The sequence below is a fragment of the Babesia microti genome, chromosome II, assembly GCF_000691945.2.
Source record: "Babesia microti strain RI chromosome II, complete genome".
NCBI lineage: Eukaryota > Apicomplexa > Aconoidasida > Piroplasmida > Babesiidae > Babesia > Babesia microti.
In genome coordinates this window covers 119,040-139,179 of record NC_027206.1, presented here as the reverse complement: position 1 = coordinate 139,179, position 20,140 = coordinate 119,040, and the positions used below count along the sequence as shown (strand labels likewise).

At 34.8% G+C, this 20,140-nt stretch overlaps 16 protein-coding genes across 16 annotated transcripts; 7 read left to right on the top strand and 9 right to left on the bottom strand.

The window, feature by feature from the left end:
- Positions 1–45: 45 nt before the first annotated feature.
- On the top strand, positions 46–865 carry BMR1_02g00410 (20S proteasome subunit beta 4; the record flags this gene model as incomplete). Its single annotated transcript, XM_012792403.1, has 2 exons — positions 46–372; positions 557–865. The coding sequence occupies 2 exons, from the start codon at positions 46–48 to the stop codon at positions 863–865; spliced, it is 636 nt and encodes a 211-aa protein (XP_012647857.1).
- Positions 984–2,399, bottom strand: BMR1_02g00405 (Prohibitin-2; the record flags this gene model as incomplete). The annotated part of the gene is made up of 6 exons (XM_012792402.1): positions 984–1,124; positions 1,204–1,362; positions 1,384–1,458; positions 1,878–2,062; positions 2,112–2,273; positions 2,294–2,399. The coding sequence occupies 6 exons, from the start codon at positions 2,397–2,399 to the stop codon at positions 984–986; spliced, it is 828 nt and encodes a 275-aa protein (XP_012647856.1).
- Positions 2,400–2,636: 237 nt separating this feature from the next.
- Positions 2,637–3,609, bottom strand: BMR1_02g00400 (N-acyl-phosphatidylethanolamine-hydrolyzing phospholipase D; the record flags this gene model as incomplete). Its single annotated transcript, XM_012792401.1, has 3 exons — positions 2,637–2,780; positions 2,801–3,315; positions 3,339–3,609. The coding sequence occupies 3 exons, from the start codon at positions 3,607–3,609 to the stop codon at positions 2,637–2,639; spliced, it is 930 nt and encodes a 309-aa protein (XP_012647855.1).
- BMR1_02g00395 (chaperonin GroES) lies at positions 3,783–4,165 on the top strand (the record flags this gene model as incomplete). Its single annotated transcript, XM_012792400.1, has 3 exons — positions 3,783–3,785; positions 3,809–3,940; positions 3,962–4,165. 3 exons carry the CDS (start codon positions 3,783–3,785, stop codon positions 4,163–4,165), a joined length of 339 nt encoding a protein of 112 aa, XP_012647854.1.
- Positions 4,166–4,224: 59 nt separating this feature from the next.
- On the bottom strand, positions 4,225–5,370 carry BMR1_02g00390 (peptidylprolyl isomerase; the record flags this gene model as incomplete). Its single annotated transcript, XM_012792399.1, has 6 exons — positions 4,225–4,324; positions 4,400–4,446; positions 4,467–4,644; positions 4,727–4,862; positions 5,053–5,257; positions 5,278–5,370. 6 exons carry the CDS (start codon positions 5,368–5,370, stop codon positions 4,225–4,227), a joined length of 759 nt encoding a protein of 252 aa, XP_012647853.1.
- A 212-nt stretch (positions 5,371–5,582) lies between these two features.
- On the bottom strand, positions 5,583–6,338 carry BMR1_02g00385 (peroxiredoxin Q/BCP/ antioxidant, AhpC/TSA family; the record flags this gene model as incomplete). Its single annotated transcript, XM_012792398.1, has 1 exon — positions 5,583–6,338. The coding sequence occupies one exon, from the start codon at positions 6,336–6,338 to the stop codon at positions 5,583–5,585; it is 756 nt and encodes a 251-aa protein (XP_012647852.1).
- Positions 7,353–8,186, bottom strand: BMR1_02g00380 (conserved Plasmodium membrane protein, unknown function; the record flags this gene model as incomplete). The annotated part of the gene is made up of 3 exons (XM_021483054.1): positions 7,353–7,592; positions 7,614–7,931; positions 7,953–8,186. The coding sequence occupies 3 exons, from the start codon at positions 8,184–8,186 to the stop codon at positions 7,353–7,355; spliced, it is 792 nt and encodes a 263-aa protein (XP_021338020.1).
- Positions 8,187–8,515: 329 nt separating this feature from the next.
- BMR1_02g00375 (hypothetical protein) lies at positions 8,516–9,087 on the bottom strand (the record flags this gene model as incomplete). Its single annotated transcript, XM_012792396.1, has 5 exons — positions 8,516–8,668; positions 8,691–8,757; positions 8,778–8,839; positions 8,860–8,911; positions 8,933–9,087. 5 exons carry the CDS (start codon positions 9,085–9,087, stop codon positions 8,516–8,518), a joined length of 489 nt encoding a protein of 162 aa, XP_012647850.1.
- A 30-nt stretch (positions 9,088–9,117) lies between these two features.
- On the bottom strand, positions 9,118–9,581 carry BMR1_02g00370 (conserved Plasmodium protein, unknown function; the record flags this gene model as incomplete). The annotated part of the gene is made up of 2 exons (XM_012792395.1): positions 9,118–9,332; positions 9,353–9,581. 2 exons carry the CDS (start codon positions 9,579–9,581, stop codon positions 9,118–9,120), a joined length of 444 nt encoding a protein of 147 aa, XP_012647849.1.
- On the top strand, positions 9,930–10,521 carry BMR1_02g00365 (2Fe-2S ferredoxin; the record flags this gene model as incomplete). Its single annotated transcript, XM_021483052.1, has 4 exons — positions 9,930–10,078; positions 10,100–10,206; positions 10,257–10,386; positions 10,407–10,521. 4 exons carry the CDS (start codon positions 9,930–9,932, stop codon positions 10,519–10,521), a joined length of 501 nt encoding a protein of 166 aa, XP_021338019.1.
- Positions 10,567–11,101, bottom strand: BMR1_02g00360 (hypothetical protein; the record flags this gene model as incomplete). The annotated part of the gene is made up of 6 exons (XM_021483051.1): positions 10,567–10,663; positions 10,684–10,718; positions 10,739–10,834; positions 10,855–10,883; positions 10,904–10,963; positions 10,984–11,101. 6 exons carry the CDS (start codon positions 11,099–11,101, stop codon positions 10,567–10,569), a joined length of 435 nt encoding a protein of 144 aa, XP_021338018.1.
- A 21-nt stretch (positions 11,102–11,122) lies between these two features.
- BMR1_02g00355 (hypothetical protein) lies at positions 11,123–11,506 on the top strand (the record flags this gene model as incomplete). Its single annotated transcript, XM_012792392.1, has 1 exon — positions 11,123–11,506. The coding sequence occupies one exon, from the start codon at positions 11,123–11,125 to the stop codon at positions 11,504–11,506; it is 384 nt and encodes a 127-aa protein (XP_012647846.1).
- A 57-nt stretch (positions 11,507–11,563) lies between these two features.
- On the top strand, positions 11,564–12,814 carry BMR1_02g00350 (Probable geranylgeranyl transferase type-2 subunit beta; the record flags this gene model as incomplete). Its single annotated transcript, XM_012792391.1, has 1 exon — positions 11,564–12,814. The coding sequence occupies one exon, from the start codon at positions 11,564–11,566 to the stop codon at positions 12,812–12,814; it is 1,251 nt and encodes a 416-aa protein (XP_012647845.1).
- A 133-nt stretch (positions 12,815–12,947) lies between these two features.
- On the bottom strand, positions 12,948–17,130 carry BMR1_02g00345 (phosphatidylinositol glycan, class O; the record flags this gene model as incomplete). Its single annotated transcript, XM_021483050.1, has 5 exons — positions 12,948–13,143; positions 13,855–15,848; positions 15,925–16,153; positions 16,174–16,388; positions 16,576–17,130. 5 exons carry the CDS (start codon positions 17,128–17,130, stop codon positions 12,948–12,950), a joined length of 3,189 nt encoding a protein of 1,062 aa, XP_021338017.1.
- BMR1_02g00340 (conserved Plasmodium protein, unknown function) lies at positions 17,191–17,787 on the top strand (the record flags this gene model as incomplete). The annotated part of the gene is made up of 2 exons (XM_012792389.1): positions 17,191–17,438; positions 17,628–17,787. The coding sequence occupies 2 exons, from the start codon at positions 17,191–17,193 to the stop codon at positions 17,785–17,787; spliced, it is 408 nt and encodes a 135-aa protein (XP_012647843.1).
- Positions 17,788–18,021: 234 nt separating this feature from the next.
- On the top strand, positions 18,022–20,066 carry BMR1_02g00335 (translation initiation factor eIF-2B epsilon subunit; the record flags this gene model as incomplete). The annotated part of the gene is made up of 6 exons (XM_021483049.1): positions 18,022–18,339; positions 18,360–18,599; positions 18,678–18,909; positions 18,991–19,721; positions 19,743–19,951; positions 19,973–20,066. The coding sequence occupies 6 exons, from the start codon at positions 18,022–18,024 to the stop codon at positions 20,064–20,066; spliced, it is 1,824 nt and encodes a 607-aa protein (XP_021338016.1).
- Between the last annotated feature and the right edge of the window lie 74 nt (positions 20,067–20,140).

The window sequence follows — 20,140 nt, the reverse complement described above, 5'->3', positions numbered from 1 at the left end:
ATATTTCAGACATCATCATATCACGTATTGTATAGAGTGTTTATTATGGATACACTAATTGGTATAAAGGGAAAAGACTATATATTGTTGGCTGCTGATTGCTACGAGCAGTATAGCATAATCAGGACCAACTTTTATGATCATGGGAAGATACTCAAGGTTGATAATGATAAGTTAATATTACTTGCAGGTCCATCTGGTGATAGAGAACAATTTGGTGAATATATTAGAAAAAATATTCATTTTCAGAGGTTTAAAAATTCATATCCAACTTCAATTGGTGCAACTGCCAATTTTGCTAGGCAAGAATTGGCTTATTTCCTGAGGGAAAGTCCTTATCAGGTTGATATGTTAATAGCAGGGTTTGAACAGGTAATTTGACTCATTTTTAAATTTTATACTATATTATTTTGTTAATTTGTTTATGGTTTTAACAATTTTTGTTAATAAAAAAAATTGATTCACACCTATTTCTAAACATATTTCGTTAAGATGTTAAATTTTTTTGAAAAAAATTGACCCGTAAAAACACATGTTCTTATGAATTTTTATATAGGATACCCCTAAGCTATATTGGATAGATTACCTAGCCAGTTCTATGGAAGTTTGCAAGGCAGTTCATGGTTATGGAGGTAATTTTGTTCGGGGACTAGTTGACAAATATTACACATGCGATATTACTAAAGAACAGGCCATTGAACTCATGAAGAAAATCAGAGATGAATTAAGATTTAGATTCCTAGTTTCCCAATCAAATTTTGTGGTTAAGCTTATTGACAAAGACGGGATCGCAGATATTAAATTATTTCCGCCGCAGGAGGTCAAGCATGAAATATTTCGCGAAAAGATCGACACTTTCCCGTAATCTTCCAAGTGGCATTGATTTACTATTTTTAGTGTCTGCTAAAACATATAACTTTTCAATATTGTCTAATTGTAATACTAAATACAAGATCTAATTTAAAATTTTTGCTAGTTATTGGTTATTTTATTGTTAGTAATAGAGTGTCTGAACCTATAAGTACTTTGTTTGATGACTTGGATAGTATGTTTGCTACTTCTTTCGCCGTTTCGATTTTACGCAAAGTTACAAATGCTGGATTGTCCCTTATAGCTTGCCCAATCTTAATGATATTATTATTATTATTTATTAATTTGTTATTTATTAACAAATAGTCAATTAACAGTTAAATATGCACTTACAAGTTTAGCGGCCTGAGTTTCTCCTTCAGCTTTAATAATAGTCGACTTCTTCTCTTCCTGTGCCTTAAGTACAATGTATTTACTGCGTTCCGCCTGTTGCTGTGCAACTTGTTTGGCCTCTACTGCCTTTTCATACTCTGGGCTGAAACTCAAATGGGTCTATATGAGTTTATTGCCTACTAAGGATATGTCGTCTAGCAATATGTTAAAATCTTTTGCACGATTCACCAACTGTTCCCGTACTGCCTTACTAACCTATGTAAATAATTATTATAGCAATTAAATTGATTTATGCATGATGATACACATTAAATAACTGATTTTTGTTCGAAAATTCAATGAAGTAAATATTTTTCATAAATCTGGGAAATACTTATGGAATAATTATTGAATATTGATAGATTAAAATTTGGGGGAACAAATAAGATATAATATGAAATAAGATGCATTGGATTTGATTAATTGACTTTCATATCTATATGTATAAAATGTAAAAATATTGAGCGTTAATTAATTGATACTTATTTCCTATAAATTCTATAACAACAAACAAACAGTAATGTATGTATATGTCAATTATTGACATATAATGAATTTCAAAATGTATTTTATAGATGGGATTACTATTAAACGTACATCCAATGATCATTTATACAGTATCGTTTCAAACTTACAATTTCACGCTGCGTTATAAGTTGTGATGCGTTATACTGCGCGACCACGCTTTTTAAAACTTCATTGATGATTGAAGGTAATACCTTCTCATCATATTCCTTCCCTAGCGTACGATATACATCTGCCAATCTGGATTCATCAGGTCGTGATAATACGCGGCATGTTATGTTGACCATTTGCAAGTCTAAATAAGTAATATTTTAAGTTTTTAGTAATAAAAAATATTTTCATACCTCTACTGCCGGTTAGTGACATTATGGTCCTTGGCCTGGTCCTCACATCATAAATTATAGGTCTTTCGAACCAAGGAATGATGAAATGAGTCCCTTCACCATAAACATTCGTCCCTAGGCCAGTTAGCCTATTATAGACTAATGCTCTATGTCCAGCCTCAACTTAATTAATATAGTTGTACCATTGTATAGTGAATTGGTGACGAGCCAAGAGCAGGCACCGGCAGTGAAAATGAAGGAACCAGCACGGAATCCCAATCTGGCGAGGTTGTTTATGGAACTTTCCATATCAAAATATTGATTATATTATATATCAGCACATTACTAGTATGGATACTTGTATTACGTCTAACAAGTACAGTCTAGTGATGTTGGGTTGTAATTACAGTATGTCGCTTCACAGACATAGTCTAGTATCATGCGTCATAGTAAAATATTCTACATTGAATATAAACTAAATTTATGTCAAAAATGAGCGATTTTTTTTACTAAAAATTGCGATTGCATTTGCAAATTACTCAAATGTTACAAATTTACATGACATCCAGCATCCAACACAATGAATTCCTTGGATAATTTATTAAATACATTGCCATAACCTTCCATACCTAATGGAAATGTATCAAATCCAATTGCCAAAGTTTTTTTGGCTTGTAAATCTTCTCTCGCCTAGATAAATTTTATTGTACCTTTTCAGCGTCAGTAACTGATAAATTATATTGGTTGTATATGTTACAAGGCTCTAGGGGGCCTATGGGCAATATTGCCATGTCCAACTGTTTTGGTTTTATAATATTAGCTAGTTCTTTGAAATGACTGGAATAACCAGTAGCCCCGGATAGATAAATAAGTTTGGTCCCAGCCTCTATTAGGAACGAGCCCCAAAGCATCGGCCAGTGCCACAACAAAGAACCAATACTACCCAGCGTTGATCTATAAGATTTGTGTATACAGGGTAGGAATGTTATTGATAATTCGCCAAATTGGAGTTTGTCATGATAATCCATGGGATAGATGTAGTTTCTCATATCATTCTGTATGTAAAACGTCACATTCCTCCCTCCCAAAATGTTAGAAGCACCTCGAGCTGAAATTATGTCTAATGATGTGTGATTTAGGCAGTTGAAGCTGTTATTAGTCAATAATAAGAAATTTGCCTGAGGGATCTGTTGGTATAGATAAGGCGGTCCAACAACCCGTTTTACTAAGTAAAGTAGTTGAGCTTACAGCCCAGTCCATGATAACCGAGCCTTCTAGTGAAGACAGGATCAGTTATGATTGTAGTTCCTAATGTCTGAATGTATACAGTGCGATGGCCAACATAAGTAACCCTAGTGTCTGATTCTGATATTTGATTAGGCGGTTCTGGATAAGGCCCATAGATTCTTTTTGGCCAGTATTCTAATTTCAATTTAGGCTTTGGAAATAGTTTAGATAGGTGTGGATATTTTCTCTGAAAATATATTTTACCTAGAGACACGTAATCATTAAATCTCATAATTCGGGCAGAGGATTGTTTTCCATTTTAAAATTATATTACTCATCATTTAATATGGAGCTCACAATTATTTTTTAAAGAGCGTGTATAAGTCGTTTTTGTATGTGTCTAATACGTTTAGTAGTAACCCCATGTATACATATACAACATTATAGTTAGGTAGTGGTGCTAAGATGGTAAGAAGTATACAGTGACTTAGGCCAATAACGCCGCCAAAAAGTTCATACCTTTGCTAGATAGAATTCTTGTGAGAAAAATAACTCCAGAAATCACCACCAAATCAGGATTATATCTTCCAGACTCGGCAAAAAATCCAGCAAATACTGCAAAGGTACTAGTGTAGTTAACATAGGTAATAGCTGTAGGTCCTGGAAAACGCAACAATAATGGAGAACTAATACCAACAACACTTTCAGTGGGTGATGTTGTATTTGTACCGGAGTATGGCGGAACGCCGCTCAAAATTGATAATGAAGAGTTTCACGTATATAGGGAGGATGAATTTATTGGTAAAATGTCTAAGGAAGGCGTTGGTAGTGCTAATGTTGGAAATTAAATGCAGTTTTATCTACTAAATTGGAATATCTTGTGTTATGGCGGGGTTTTGTAATAAATTTATGAATTGGCGCCCTGTTGATATGCTTCCGCAGCGTCTGTGAAAGTGTATGAAGCAGGCCCATCGATTTCCCCGCGGTATAAACCGCAGTGGATAATTCTACATAATTATTTAGTTTAATTTCCGAATAAATAATATTGTTTTTAACTTCTCAATAATTAACAGTGTGCCTACCTTATGTCTTGTAGTGGCAATCCATCCTGAGCACCCTGTTTCCCAATCTAGGTTGATGAAAGTTTACCTCCCTAACCACTTTCATCCCCTTGACAATTGTGCCAATTACTACAGCCCTCCTATTTAGAGCTTTTTGCTTTGTAAGGGTTATGAAATATCTAGAAGCATTCCCAACAGCGCCACTATTCAGCATTGCAACGTCTCCATCTTGAACAAATCCAATGGAATATGTTTCGTCAGGAAAACTATATAAATGTATTTATTGATTAATAATGTAACTCTATTATATTATTATTAATAATTGCAAAATAGTGTATTATTGTGTACCTTTTTCCATAGATAGATAGTTGATCCCTGCCATATGTATCATGAAGAAGTGCCCCTCCGTGGATACTCAATCCGTTAATTATGCGTTCAATTTTTGTGTTGCGATAACCAATAGTCTTGTCCTTTACAGTATATCCTAAATTACAATTCTTCTAATGAACAGAGTGGGGAAACGTGTAAAAAATTCTTATTTGCCAACAAATCATTTTCAAGACAAAGCATATAAACATTGTGTCAATTTTGTGTGATCTTTATTGGTAATTGTTGGGTTTTTCACTTTATAAAAATTTTCTCACGGCAAATTATTAAATTATTATAGTACATACCCTTACAAAGTTGAATGAAATTTTCAACTGAAAGAGGTGCTTTACGCCCATACAGCCCTATGAGCACCCTACCAATGTACTTATTATTGGCAGAAAAGTCCATAAATACATAGTCTGTAATTGCCTCCTGATGCTTTTGCTCGATCTTCTCCGCTTCATAACGTCGGTAGGCTGGCCAACAGAATCCAGTGGCAAATAGTACAGACTAAATTAGTTATGGAATACTGTAGCCAATTTTCTACCAAAAGGTAAATCCCAGTAGAATCGTAGTATCTTTCCCACAAGGGCTACTGGAACTTTTAGCGCTCTTTTGTACATCAACAAACTATTGTGTGGTAAATTAGTTCATAAAATAACTTAAATTATGTATAATATACACTAATCATCCATAACAATGGTGGATGGGTGGATAAATAATGGGTTAGTGTAAACCAAGTTAGTACTCGTACAGGGGGCCAGCATATTTTCTATACATGACATATACATATAAATGTATATATGAGAGATTGTAGGATATTTAAAAAATTGAGTTAAGAAGTTTGGCCAAAAGCCTCATTTAAATAACTAGCGGTAGATTTGGCATCTGCCGCCATTCCCTTATTACCCTTCTTCCAATCAGCCGGGCATACGTTGCCATTCTCTTGGTGAAACTTGATTCCATCTATCAACCTCAGTGTCTCATCCACACTCCTACCCAAAAACAAATCGTTTGCAGCATAATGTACTACATTCCCTTCGTTATTCACAATGACAGTTGCTCTGTTACAAAACCCATCTTCCCTAAGTACGCCATATGTAGTAGCCAATGAGTGATCCGAATCTGATATGAGTGGGAATCCGACGTTGGGAATTCCTCCTGAAGTCAAGGGTAATTTCTTCCATGCCTGATGAGCGAAGGCAGAATCTACACTCACGGCTAATAACTTAACCCCCCTTGACTTAAACTCTTCTTCCCTTTTAGCAAATGCCAACAGCTCCGAGGGGCAGACAAAAGTAAAATCCAAGGGGTAAAATAATATGACAGCCATGTCACCTCCCTTATACTCTTTGAAATTAAGATTCGTTATTTCTCCATTTGATAAAACAGCAGATTTGGTGAAATCAGGAGCCTTTTTTCCAATCAAGTATGTGCCGTATATTTCCAAATATTTGTCTATGTAGTCATCATCGGTACTAAATCTGCGAGTTTGTAAAGTGAATGTATGGTATCTTTTAAATTTGAGTGAATTGTGTATGATTCTATTAGAGTTACGGGCTAAAGTTGATAAAAGTGTTATGTACCGCATTGTGGGTAGGTTAATTATAATGTCAGGTAGGGCAATAATTTATACTTAAATACTAATATGAATTCTGTTCATTAGGAATAATGTTATATCTATATGCTGTGGGAGTGTATTGTGTATTCTGGTAATTTGATTGGTGTTTTTGTTATTTTTATCCAAAAATATCAACAAATGTGAGAGACTCTACGCTTTAGCTAATAATTAGATTTTTTATAAATAACTGGTCATTAATTAATGATTAAATGTTATTTTGGGTGGAATCTTTACAAGTGTATGTCCAAAACTTATAAATATTTACGCTGTTAAATATATCAATTATTATGCTTGAATTAGTGAATTTGATTGTTTATTTGTTGAATTTTTACATTATTGTATTATTGTTTTGTCTCGGTTAATTTAAATAAATCCGTTACACATGTTAGCGTTACATAAGTAATTATAGTTCTACCGATTAACCTTTGCAATATTCGTTTAAAACTCTATTAAAGCCGTAAAGTTTACTGCAATTGTAGTATATTCTTGAATTAATTGATATAAATTGTAAAAATAGTAATGGTGATTCTATATACATAATTTCACTATCAATACTGAATGTGTAAATATATTTTTTTAATGAATCAGAAAAGACAAAATTAATTTATAGGTTCCAGTATTTATGTAAATGTTCATGCATACATATATATAATTTGATATTGCAACATATTAATTATTAATTGAATATTAGTTTATAATTATAGCATATATAAACAAATAATACCCAAATTATTTGTGAAATTAATTATATTTTTACTTTTCAGGTGAATTTGAAACTCAACTAAATTTATGTCTAAATAACTATACAATTAAACTAACAAATAAATACTGAGAATTAAAATATAATTGTTATACAAATAATAATATTCCCAAGCTATATTGAAAACAAGATTACACAGGGCACAGACGCAATAATGTGTAAACGAGTGGGCGCGGGTGATTAATAAATGTATACATACATTCAGTAAATTATAATAAGCTATGTTAAATTTGTTCATCAAACGATGATCCATTGTGGAACAGGAATAGTTCTTGTTGCCTCAAATACTCATTCCCAAAGCCAGCAATCCCCCCTAGCATTGCACCAATTGGATAGCAATAATGTTCTTCCTTTAATAGCGTCAGCTGCATATGGTATATCAGTTCATCTTCCACGTCCATAAGGCCAAATATAAACCCAAATATTGCGCCCATGACAATGGATGTGAATAATACCAAATACACCTGTTTAAAGTGATCAGTTACCTGAGACTTAGACTCCACCAGCGGCTTAGCTATAGTGCTTTCTAGCAAACCTATGAAATAATTTACAATATCCACTATACTAAAGGTAAGGGCAAATGATACTGATATCCCGATAATAGTATATACGATAGTCTTTAGCAATAGAGGTAAATCAGTAAACCAATTGCGCTCCAAAATAAAGCAAAGCAACCCGGATAAAATGATAGATAAAGCAAAAAGCCTCAAATGAGTCCTCCTTCGCAATGCTTCATGGGAAACTATGGAGTTAAGGCGCCATATGATAATAAAACCCACGATAATCAACAAAGACCCAAAGTACTAAATAAGGTGTGTGTTTACCATTGCGAAAAAAGGGGATAGTGATATTTCTACTAGTGTACAATTGACGATAAGGGAACATAAGATTCCAATTATGGCGCCGCAAATTGTGCTGATTATAGCGCCAGGTCTATCTACATTATAGAGTGGCATTTCGATTGTGAAAAGATCCTCAAATTTCTGTCCAATGACCTTCCATTTGCACAAATTGTTCCAATTGTTCCGGTACATCTTATTACCCCCCAGAAAGCTCATTTTTACACAACACTATATTAATTGTACTCAGCACTATCAGGCGAAATATCCTACACAAATATTGTATATGTTAGGAAAATTAGCTGTATTTAGCAACAAATTTGTAAGATAAATGCACTAAATAGCTAGTTCCACTGAGGATAGGTAAACTGCCCATGCCTCTTGTAATACATGAATATATAATTTGGTAATATGATCTTATATCAATATTAAATTGGTTATTACTCAACAATTATTTAACAGTGGAAGTTATTGGTTTGCATTTCATAACAAAACTCTGTAGCTGTTTAAGTTGCGAAATTCTTAGCCATGTGATGGTGATAATTATATCACAACTTTTCAATTTTATGCGTTATATCACGCAAAGAAATTGATAATTGGACCAACTCATCCATAATTATCATTAATTGTGGATTTTCATCACTTAATTCTTCAGCTAATTTATCGTGCTTTTGTTGAACAAATTCTCCCTCCTTATGTTCCTACATTACAAGACGTAGTTACCAAGGTCAATTCGTCGGTGGAATCATCTGCATCTAGAGAGTCTAATCTTTCCTCGGCGTTTTGGGTGCTAAGTCATTGGATGTCTACCTATCTTCTTCGTGATCGATTTCGAGAGAATCAGTTTTGAGGTCATCTTCTTGAATAGCAGTCTGTATTAGAGTTTAATTACTTTGTCTTTGGAAAGTAAGATAGGTCTCCGCTCCAATCCGAATCCCCTTGGCCTATGTAAGTGGTTGAATTACCTTCCGACCGGGATGATTTTTTCTTCATAATTATTAGTAGGTATAGAACTACGATTGTGATCACAAGTGCTATGGCAACTAACATTTTGGATATTTGAGTGTGTAATAATAAATAGTACGGTTAGAAAATTATGTTTTGTTACTTTAACAAGCATGTATTAAGACCATAATGTAATGTTGGGCGCTTATACTTCATGCACATATTCAGAATCGTCTACGACCACCTTATAAGATACGGCGTTGTAGTGGTTTTCAATAGGTAGCTTGCTTATCATCTTCTGGGAAAAACTGTTTTCCACCCCCTTTTTCATCAAGTCTCCACTATACCACGTACTTACACCTACATATTTAACCACACCAAATTCTTCTGGCAGTTTAATTAATCGCGTGTAACCATAACCTATATAAAAGTATTTAGACCTCTCTGAGTCTGTAAGTAGCGAGTTAAACATTTAATTCGCTTCTCAAACAACTGTACATTGTGTTTAGTAACATCGTAGAGGGATATATAAGCATAGTTTTTCTGTGTGAAACACGGATACACTTCCCAAGCACGTTCTTTGTCTGGGTTTCTTGTGACGTAGCCTATGGCTATGCCTGTGGATAAGGTAGCTGCTTTTGCAAAATTAGTATGGGTGAATAAATTCATGTCATCAGAGGGAAATATAGTATTCAGTAATTATTAAATATATATACATTGTAATATTTGGTAAGTGGATTGTTAAGTGATTTTGCAGTATTTAAAATAAATTTAAGACAAAATGTTCCTTGTTGTGTCATGACAACATTATCTGCTATACGTTTTCATATGAGCAATAGACTTGTAACGTGAATTTGACGTCGTAGCCGTTAATATCTCAGTCATTGATAAAAATTTATTGACATAAATTTTTATAAAAGATCTTAATTACACCAAATGACTAGGCCTACCAGCACTACGTATTTATACTGTATGGGTGTATCCGTGAGTGGCATATGAACATTTTGATTGATATTTATGCAATATTATATTTTATCGCAAACACGCGCCTATATAACGCGGTATTTTATGCGACAAAACATAATATATAATAATTTTCTGCCTCTACCGCAGTCAAATCGCGCGCCATACCTACAACAATGTGTATATTATTCGACAAATAAATTGTAAAAAACAATTTCACTCAGAATAAAAGTAACATTTATCTTCCAAAATGGCAATGAAAAGGTAGTTTCTGTTGAAAGCGGTACATCCATCCTAGAGGCCGCTCACAAAAATGACATAGAGCTCGAAGGTAGGAATTATTCACAATTTTTAACTAATGTACGATAACACCTAATGAAGGTGCCTGTGACGGTTGCCTTGCCTGTTCAACATGCCACGTTATTCTGGAACAGAAAGTTTTTGACAGATTACCCGAACCTTCGGAAGCTGAATTTGACATGTTAGATTTGGCCCCCTGCCTAACTGATACGTAAGTGACGTAATATTTAGCTCCAGACTTGGGTGTCAGGTAAAGTTGGATGAGGGGATGGATGGGATCAAAATTAAGTTGCCTCAGATAACTCGGAATTTTTATGTGGATGGGCACATTCCACAAGCCCATTGATTTTTTAATTGATAGTTTAGATAGGCCATCAATTTAAATACAAAATTAGCTAAAAATAGGATTAACTGCAACCGGATAAGGTACGGGTATGTAAGATCCATTAGTTGTTATCCCTTTCGTAATTGAAGCTCTCGTGACACGCCTAAATGATATAATTTTTACTCTTCCGTGGATAAACTAGCCCTGGCTGCCTCCAGCTGTATAATATATGTGATACCTTGTTTATTGTAGCTAGAATCTGCGCTATTTCCTCCCGTTCATCTAGTTCATCATCAGCACTCTCCGACACCACTGACATCAGAGTGTGTCTTTGCTAAATCAGGAAACAATTACCAATACATTTTCCGCATAGCGTTGCACATCTAAATTAAACGTTAGTTACCTTCAAATGCTGACGGTTTTATGTGAATGAATGGTACAGGTATAGTTGGTAGTTGTAACTCTAGCTGAATTATGCAATACCGTCAACTTTCGTATCAGAGCTGGGCAATTTTCGTTTATAAGACACATCTAAATCGACATTCGCATAGATATAAGGGAGATGTGTAAGTATTAATACTGTTGAAATTGATAACAACATTAATGTGATCTGGGGCTTGTAATGAGCATTGCTGAAAGACCTTTGACGTTTGATGACTGGCTGGTAGAGCAGGCATCTGAGTTCAAATTCTTCCACATAGACCAAGCAGCATATCAATATAATATTACGGTTCTCAGGTACACCCGGGTCTATAGTTCATTAGTCGCCGGTTTATTTGCGGGAGCAGTACCCCTTAGACCCAGAAATGCCATAATAACATACTTCTTAGTGAACATAGCTTTTACTTTTTTGGTCAAGCACTTTTCTGAGAAGAAGCACAAACTTGAGTTCTGTTTTATGTACAAATATGACCTCTACACGATTGCGCCATTTTTTGGATTCATGACTTTCATGTTTGCATGGTTCATGTCGTACAATTTTGCATTTTATGAACTTAAAGGGTAATTTGCTATATTGATTTATATTTTTTGACAAAAAATACTTTACCCAGCGCTAAGCACAATGACAACCTGTCCGCTATGTACAACAAATTTGGAAGCACACAACAACTACTTCTTAAATCTTCTTAAAGGCAGTAAACCATTAGTGTCTAATGTTAAGGAATTTGGTGCTAACTTTGAAAAAATTAACTTTTCAGAACCCTTTGATCAAGCATTTGAATCATGTTTCATATCCGGAATATACTGGACATTGTCATCACTCATAATTCTTAATCCACATGCAAAATTAGTTGATATCATCAAATATGATGAGTTAATTGATATTTTTAATGCTGTTATCGCTTGCTCGCAAACTCTAGGCAGTTATGCTCTGGGATTTGCGCCATTTTACAAAAATTTCTACTATTCGCCAACAATATTACACACCTTACATGCAATGCAAATTCTTGTTATTTTGTCGGAGGACATAGGCGATTATGTCACTCGTTGGGCTGCTACTCACAGTAAAATGCTCATTAACTTTCTAAAACTACAAATTTTGTCAAACGGCTCCGTTAGCCGAACCACTTATGAAGGTGACATTCAAAGTAATAATATACAACGCAACAAATTATCATCAATCAAAAACTCGGCATTATGTGGAGATATAAGAGATGTTGCTTCATTGTTTGGCACGGTTAACTTGTTGCACAAGTTAACTGGCATCGACTATTCCAATGAATTTGCTAACATCTTGCCAAAAACTGTCGAATGGATCATTAGCTGTAAAAATGATGATGGAGGGTACGGGCTGAGGCCAGGTGAAGAAAGTCACATTGGCGCATGTTTCTGCGCATCTGCCATTAGCAAAATAAAAATTATTAGGGATTTTACAACTGATAAAGAAATAGCATTCTGTGACACTGTGAGTATGTGTAAATGGTTAAAAGCTAGACAGCGTACAAATGGGGGCATATCTGGCCATGGAGACAAAGCACCAGATGTTTGCTATTCTTATTGGCTTTTGGCAACTCTGGCTTTAACATCTAATGATGGCAACGGCAATTGTGAGATTAACCTCGATAAGCTTGCAAAGTTTATCAATAGCTGTGCCAGCCCTAGAGGTGGTTTTTCAAAATATCCCATATCACAATCTGGTAATGGATACTTCGCACTGCTATTCGACATGGAAAATAGTCCAGATCCTTACCATTCATTCAAATCCTTAGTAGCACTATCATTTATTGGTAGAATATTATCTTCTCTTTGCATTCAGCACAAATTGGTATCTATTAATCCCTTGACTGCACTTATAATACATTCCAACACATAGAGTATATTGCCTGGCAACTTAATCCTGAAACCGCAACCATGTGACAAATTGTATTAGTATTAATTTTTGTAAGTAGATCGGTAATAATTCGTTATTGGGGATGTCTGTGTTAAATTTTAAAAGATTGGCGACGTTAAACTTGTTCGTCATCGTTAGAGCTGAGAACGATGAGATTAAACAGCAGCCTGGTCGCCAGGAGGAAAATTGAGGTCCTACATACTGTGAAGACAGTGGAAGGGAAAAATGTGCTGTAAAAAAGCCTATGCGATTTCATTAATGTCAATATCAGAGCAGAACATAGTGTGTAGAAGTATACCCCAAAGGATAATCTGAATGACTTTGCAATTTTAATAATTAAAAATAACATGCATATAAATAGACAACCATAACATAACAATAAACCCCCTTGTATAAGTATAATTAACAGTTGTGTGTAAATACCGCTCGTTCCTTCTATAATAAACACTATTAGTATATATTTCATAGTTTGGACTCAATCATTATCGATATAACATGTGCTATTCGCCCCCCCCCCGCACTATTCCTCTTATCCACGCCACCATCAACTACTATAAGTGCACAATCATAGTGTAAATATACTGATTGTGTTGCCAATCATTCTTGAATATGAAATTTTCTTCTCTGAAATTATTTTTGTCATAGCGTGGAATTTTTCATGTATTTTACACACAAGTTTTTGTAGTGCCCCCAATTCGTCTTTATTATCGTATTCTTCACCGAATAATATATTCCAATAAAATAGTGTCAATTTGCTTTCATCCAATAGCTGTGAGTTTATTTTATTATGCATTAATTTAAGATTTTTGGAACAAATTCAAGTCAGGCAATACGTTATAATATTAGTCATGACACAATGGATATGATGAATAAATGTATTCTTGTGTTCATAATAATAGTGGAATAAGGTTAAATGATGGGTTTGGATAATATAGGTTGTAATTTAGAGAATAATCATATGTGCATGTAGCATATGTATCAAATAAATTTTTAATTTAACAATAAATATTATGGGCGCTTACCTACTAACAACGGTCGCAAGGGTAATAGAACTGTTCAATTGCTTGCAAAAAATCAAATGCGCTTTATAATTATTAAGTGTCATTATAAACTGGATAGCTGACAAAAATGAGAAAAAGAATATGTGGTAACCAATTAGTAATTCCGATATAAAACGGGTGTATGAGCCCGTTAGCGTATATGCTGCATCAAATGGCAAAGTGAAGAATGAGTTAGTGTGCTCAGTGGAGTAGTAAAAGTGTTCGCCTAGGAAAATGTATACAATGGCAAAGCGGATGAGTGACACGTTGTATTTTTGTGATTTGGTGATGGTATACTTCAGTACTTCAAAATATAATTTTTCAGTAACAATGCTAAGGAGCACATTTAATGATTGCAATGGACCATACAATAGATATGCTGGCCAAAGTAAGTGCACCGAGATTGTTTGCAACCTGTATGAAGTTCTGGATATGGAGGGCTTCTTATTTGAACCATATACTAGAGGTCTTAGCAGTTCGAAAATGATCATCGTCACAGTAGTGATAAATACAATTTTTGCAAATAAGTAGGACAAACTAATCATCTCTCCATGATTGTATGATAGACAAAACGAAGTCAAGGCTGCCTGTGTCGTCCAAACAGCCCACTCTATCTTTAAATCGTACAATGATATTAATGGGTTAATTTTGAATAATTGGTATATCAGCGATAATGACAAAAGGGGTATTGGATGAATGTGGGCAATTTTACACCACCAACGGAAACTGCTGAAATATTTAAAGTTCTTGCCCCAATACAAAACCTTCATTAACATACAAATACTGAACGGCTTCAACAAAAACCCAGATCGCTTCAACAAGTGAAGGAAAGTGGGGCTTTTATTTTTAGCTTCAGCAAATTTTTCTAGACGATAATCCCAGTCTTCCAATGGCAGTAGGTTATTGACGATCAAATAGACTACCAGAGACATATAGCAACTTGGAGCCAATACCGCCAGAGATTCCATAAACGGAGTTAACAAGTGGAAGATAATGGCCACTAACTCCGGGATATAAAATCCGTTTACCAGGTTAACAGCAGACGAAAATGTCGGGGCTGAAAAATCAATTAAAGGCATATTGAAGTAGTTCCATATGATATGGAAGAAGGTGGATATAACTATTGATGCCGGGAGGCAAATGTATATATTATGTGTAATATCGCTATATTCCATAAAGTTTCTCAGTAATAAGGAACAAGCGAACATTGTGGTGCAAGTAAGCAGTATTTTTAGGCGAATTTTTGACAATATTTCGCATAAAATCTGCCAGTCTATCAATTCAACAATTGACAAGGTCAGCAGTAGAAATAGCGGGAGCATTGTCCAAAAATCAATCTTCTCCCGGCTATCAAGGAAGGAATCGCTCAGTTCAGATGTTATTTCTTGACACAAAAGCAAATGGCTCTTCATAGATTTAATATGGAATTCAGCATTTTTAGCTGTTACTGAAGATGGATCTGCAAATAGTAATAAGATATGACGCAATTTGTTTAGAATAAATAGATTGTGCATAATGATCGATTTTTTTCTATTAATAGAATCCATGTGTAACCCGTCGTTATCGTTATATTCGCCCTTGCTCTGGGTTTGAAGATAATTACGCAGCAAAGAGTGTAGGTTGATGTGGCAAATTTGGGAGTAATAGCGCTGCTTCGAGATTAATTTATTTACGTAATCCATTCCTGGAGAATCTGATAATGTTAAAATAGGTGGGTTAGCGGGAGTTAGCTCATACAAAACCCTGCCCGTGCTGTTGTATGGTATGGGACAGCCAAGTAACACCGCTAATGTCGGCGCTATATCATTTTGTGACGCCCAATGGAAAATATCCCCTTTTATTTTTCCATTCAATACATTATGCTTTTGTCTGTATCCCTGCAAAAAGTTTTTTTCTCGGCACAGTAATAGGTGTTCTATTGCTTGGTCAGTTTCGGCGAATCCCTTGTAATTAAACGCTGCCATAAATGCGTCAACCTACGTTATTTTGCAGTTTAAATCATTCACAGTGAAGTCGTGGAATATTCACTCAGATTAAATAATGAAAACTAACCTCCTCTGGTGCTTTGCCACCATGCGTCCCATCAGCATTAACTCCATGATCGCTCAGTATAACCAACAATGTATCTTGATATTGTTTAGTTAATACATTTTCAATTATACTAGCCACAAAATTATCGTAAGATCTTAGCATATTGCTTATGGAGGCGTTATCTATTCCATGCACGTGACCAAAGTGATCAATGCCAACCAAGTGCCCAATCAGCACGTCCCAATCTGATCTAAATGCACAAAGGCTCACTTATTAAATTCATCAAAGAAATGGGTAAACACCTTAACATCCGCCGTATTGTCGTGTATGTTTAGGCCACTGGCTGTATAGCTTCTAGTGGCAACGCCTTTTTGAAGGGAATCCCATAACGAGTCACCCATGATTACAACTTTCCTATCTTGTAGCAGGAGCTGTTTGAGTATATTGTCCGCTTCGAGCGATTGAGGGTTATTGTTATCGGCTATCTAATTAAGTATTGATTTTTCTTGAGGAACAAGAAATTTTTATGCAACATTATACCAAAAGTTCATGACAGAATTTGTATGGATAGTGGAAAATGGAATAATGATCACAGAAAATATATTTACTCCTGGAAATGGCATAAACTCATATAAATACGTAGAATCAATAGGAAAATACATTGTGGCTTACATCGAGATATGCTTGGGAGTGCCCTGTAATAATGGACTTAATTCTTGCAATTGTCGTGGTTGGAATCTCCGCCTTGAGTCTAAATAATCTGCCTTTATTGCCAACTTCCTGAAATATACGAGTTAAATTGTTCATCTGATTAGTATACACCCTCCGTGGCTCGTTTGTGTCCACCATTGGGTCATGGATGACATAGTCAAATCGTATGGCATCGAGGAGAACTAATATTACTCGTTTATAAGGTCTATATTCGATCCATCGTGATAATTCAAGGGTATCATGGTATGGAATTGTTGATAAGTTTGAGTTTTGTTTGTAGTAAAAGGTAAATTCTGTGAATAGATAAGGCGCTGGTATTGTGGCATTTGATATTGAGTGAGAAGGCGGTTTCTTTAGCTTAAATGAGTATGAAAATATGTACAGAATGAGTAAGTATACCAAAATTGATGTATTAGACCACAATATCTCCTTCCAACGCATCATAAAGCGCTTGTTCACGTGGAAGTGATAAGCGCGTGGGGTATTTATGTCATACATATTCAATAATTGACACATATTTTGCAAATAATTGGCAAATTTACAGAATGATAATATAGACAGGTAGATATAGTGGGTATGTTCAACCCATTTGTGTTCGTAAAAGTGCTCCTGCGCACATTCAATCGCTCAAGCTCACAATACAAGTCAATGGTACTACTATTTACCGTTTTTATGGGATGCCAATATAACATAGCAACTTCGAAGTACAGAAAAAAGAAGGAGGCGTATATGAAGAGTTTGGAACAGCTGCAGATAGAGCAGCCAGACTGGTCCTGCTACTTCGCCGCCAGGCAGTACAGGGCGGAATGTGTAGAAGCACCTTGGTAGGCTTATTGTTATATTAATTTTCCATGGCAATTCATTGCCATGGAAGATAGAACAATATACAGATTGATATTCTATGGCAATTTTGTGCCATAGAATATATTTTGTTTATTTTTATTGATCGGTATAGTTTAAGTCGGAGTAATCATTACACAATTAGCAAATATTGTGTACAAGAACTTACTTAGGGGTGTTGAGGAAGGATTTGAATTATGTAAAAAACTGCAGGATAAATTTGCTGCTTGTAAGGAAGAGCTCTACAAGGAGATTTGCAAGGGTGTCCCATATGCAATGGACGTTGGTCCCACATTGGTTAATCGTCCGCCATGGATACCACCAAGTGTATGATTTAAGCTAGATCATTAATATAAAAATCATTTGCCATTATTATTTTAAAAAATTGATTTTTAATTTTTATGCTAACATTACATCCATAGTATGGCGCGGCACTAGATACGGTGTAAATAATTTCACGGTATATGTTTTGGATTGTGTGGTGTCACCGTTACAACTGATTGTCAGTTGCCATAAGATCAGTAGAATCCTTTACATTTTGAGTTAATTGATCTTATATGGTTGAGAATGGAGGCAATACTGATATTGGATGATTTTGACAACTCTTTCCACTACTTTCCCGAACCTACATCCCCTTGTCTATTGCCAATTGGTGACAATATATTAATTGAGAATTTAATCACATGGATCAAACGCACTTGTGTATATAGCCTTACTCTTGTAACAAGTAGTAGTGCCATTTTTAGTGATTTCCAACAGTACTTGGCCACAATTAATAGTTCATTAAAGATTCATATAATAGAAATTGACAAACAAAGCAACTGTCTGGGCGATTTCATAAGAAATATTTCAATATCATTAAACCTACAAAATGATTTTCTACTGGTAATTCACAGTTAATTTAGATCTATGGCAATACATATCTATGCCATGACCTTGATGTTCCTATAAAACAACATATAGATCTCAAAGTCAAGAGGCCCAATCTAGAAGCAACAATTTTGTTGTCCAAAATATTGCCAAATGAATCACTAAGGGCAAACAATGAACAAAATATCTACATTACATCTACTGAGGGAAGGATTCTATGTTACGCCAATCTTAACGCTGATACTAAGTTTGGGTTGGGATATGAGCAGTTGAAGGTATATACTCAACTTTAATAGCGAAAAATAAAGTATAACCACTTTATTTTTAAATTATTGTACATAAAATTGACTCAGAAATACAAACTTGGCGAAAACTACTCCCTTAAACTAAACTATGACCTAGTAAACAGCGGAATTATAATTTGCACAAACAAAATTGTTGAGAAATTTAAAACTTCATTTGACTTCAAAACGATTGATGATTACATATTACATGTGACAAATGATGAACTGGAGTATGGTGAAATATTTACTTATGTTCTGGACAAGCCCATTGGTAGTGACTGTCATACTTTATCTATCGCAGGTAATAACCCTTTTATTGTATCTTTATTTTTTATTCAAAATTAATTTAAATAAAAGATTATGTTTAGATACACTTACGTAGACTATAACATATACTACCAGTTATTTAAATTGATCCCATTTACCTTGGACAAGTTTGCCAAATATAATATTCTGTCCCAATTGAACGGTCTTACCGCTGAGATTAATGGGGAAATCGATGATTCAACTGTAAAAGAGTGTAAATTGTCCTCCACATCCACCATTATTTCTTCGTGGGTTTATAATTGTCTGATTGCAGACAATTGCCACATAAGCAATTCAGTGATATTTAACTCAGAAATAAAGTCTAACGTCGTAATATCAAATTGTTTAGTGCTTGGTAATTGTATATTCAAACAAAATACAAAAATATCAGGCATCATAGTGGGTAGTCCATTTAAAGTAACTGATGTACAGGAGACTGAGCAAAATAATCCCCTGGCTCATTTCAGTTTAATTGGGAATAGGGTTGATCTTAGACCCCCATCAATCTACTCATCTATTGAATCTAGCGTTTCGAATAACAGCTTACCCTCGAAGGTTTCGAATGATTATGATGATAGTATGCATCATAATACGCAAGGGGTACGTGGTACAGAAGATATCACGGAATTTGAAGATGAAGTGTTTGACATGATCAGTGACATTCTAACCAATCCAAAATACATACAATACTCTGTGCTTGAGTTGAAAGGGCTGAGACTGGCTTATAACGTACAAAATGTGCATATGATTCAAGCATTACTATACCCAATTGTCAATTGGTTATGCACTAATTATCCAGACCAAAGTGTAAGAAATTTTTGTATTTAGTACTGGGATAAAGCATTAGATGAGGCTAAAATTTGCACAATATTTGCACCGTTCATTGAAGAGGAGGATAAAATGGCGCATTTTTCTGCATTTTCAGCACTTTTAAGGGTCTGTAACAATGAGAATTTTGAAAGGAATAGTTTGAGGTTCTGTTATGTGTGTGAAGCATTCAACAGTGCCAATTTACTAAATTTTGACTTTTTGCCAGAGTAAATACAGCATTTATTTAGGTGGTACAACGAACTTGGAGGGGAGGAAAAGGTTAATTCGAGTTTGATTGAGGTGAGATTCAAGGCGTTTTTGGAGTGGCTGGATGAAGAATGACTGACTAATTTTATTGTAATTTAATTTTTTTAAATCAATTATTAAAGTTTTCTCTTATGCTAGGATTTGCATAT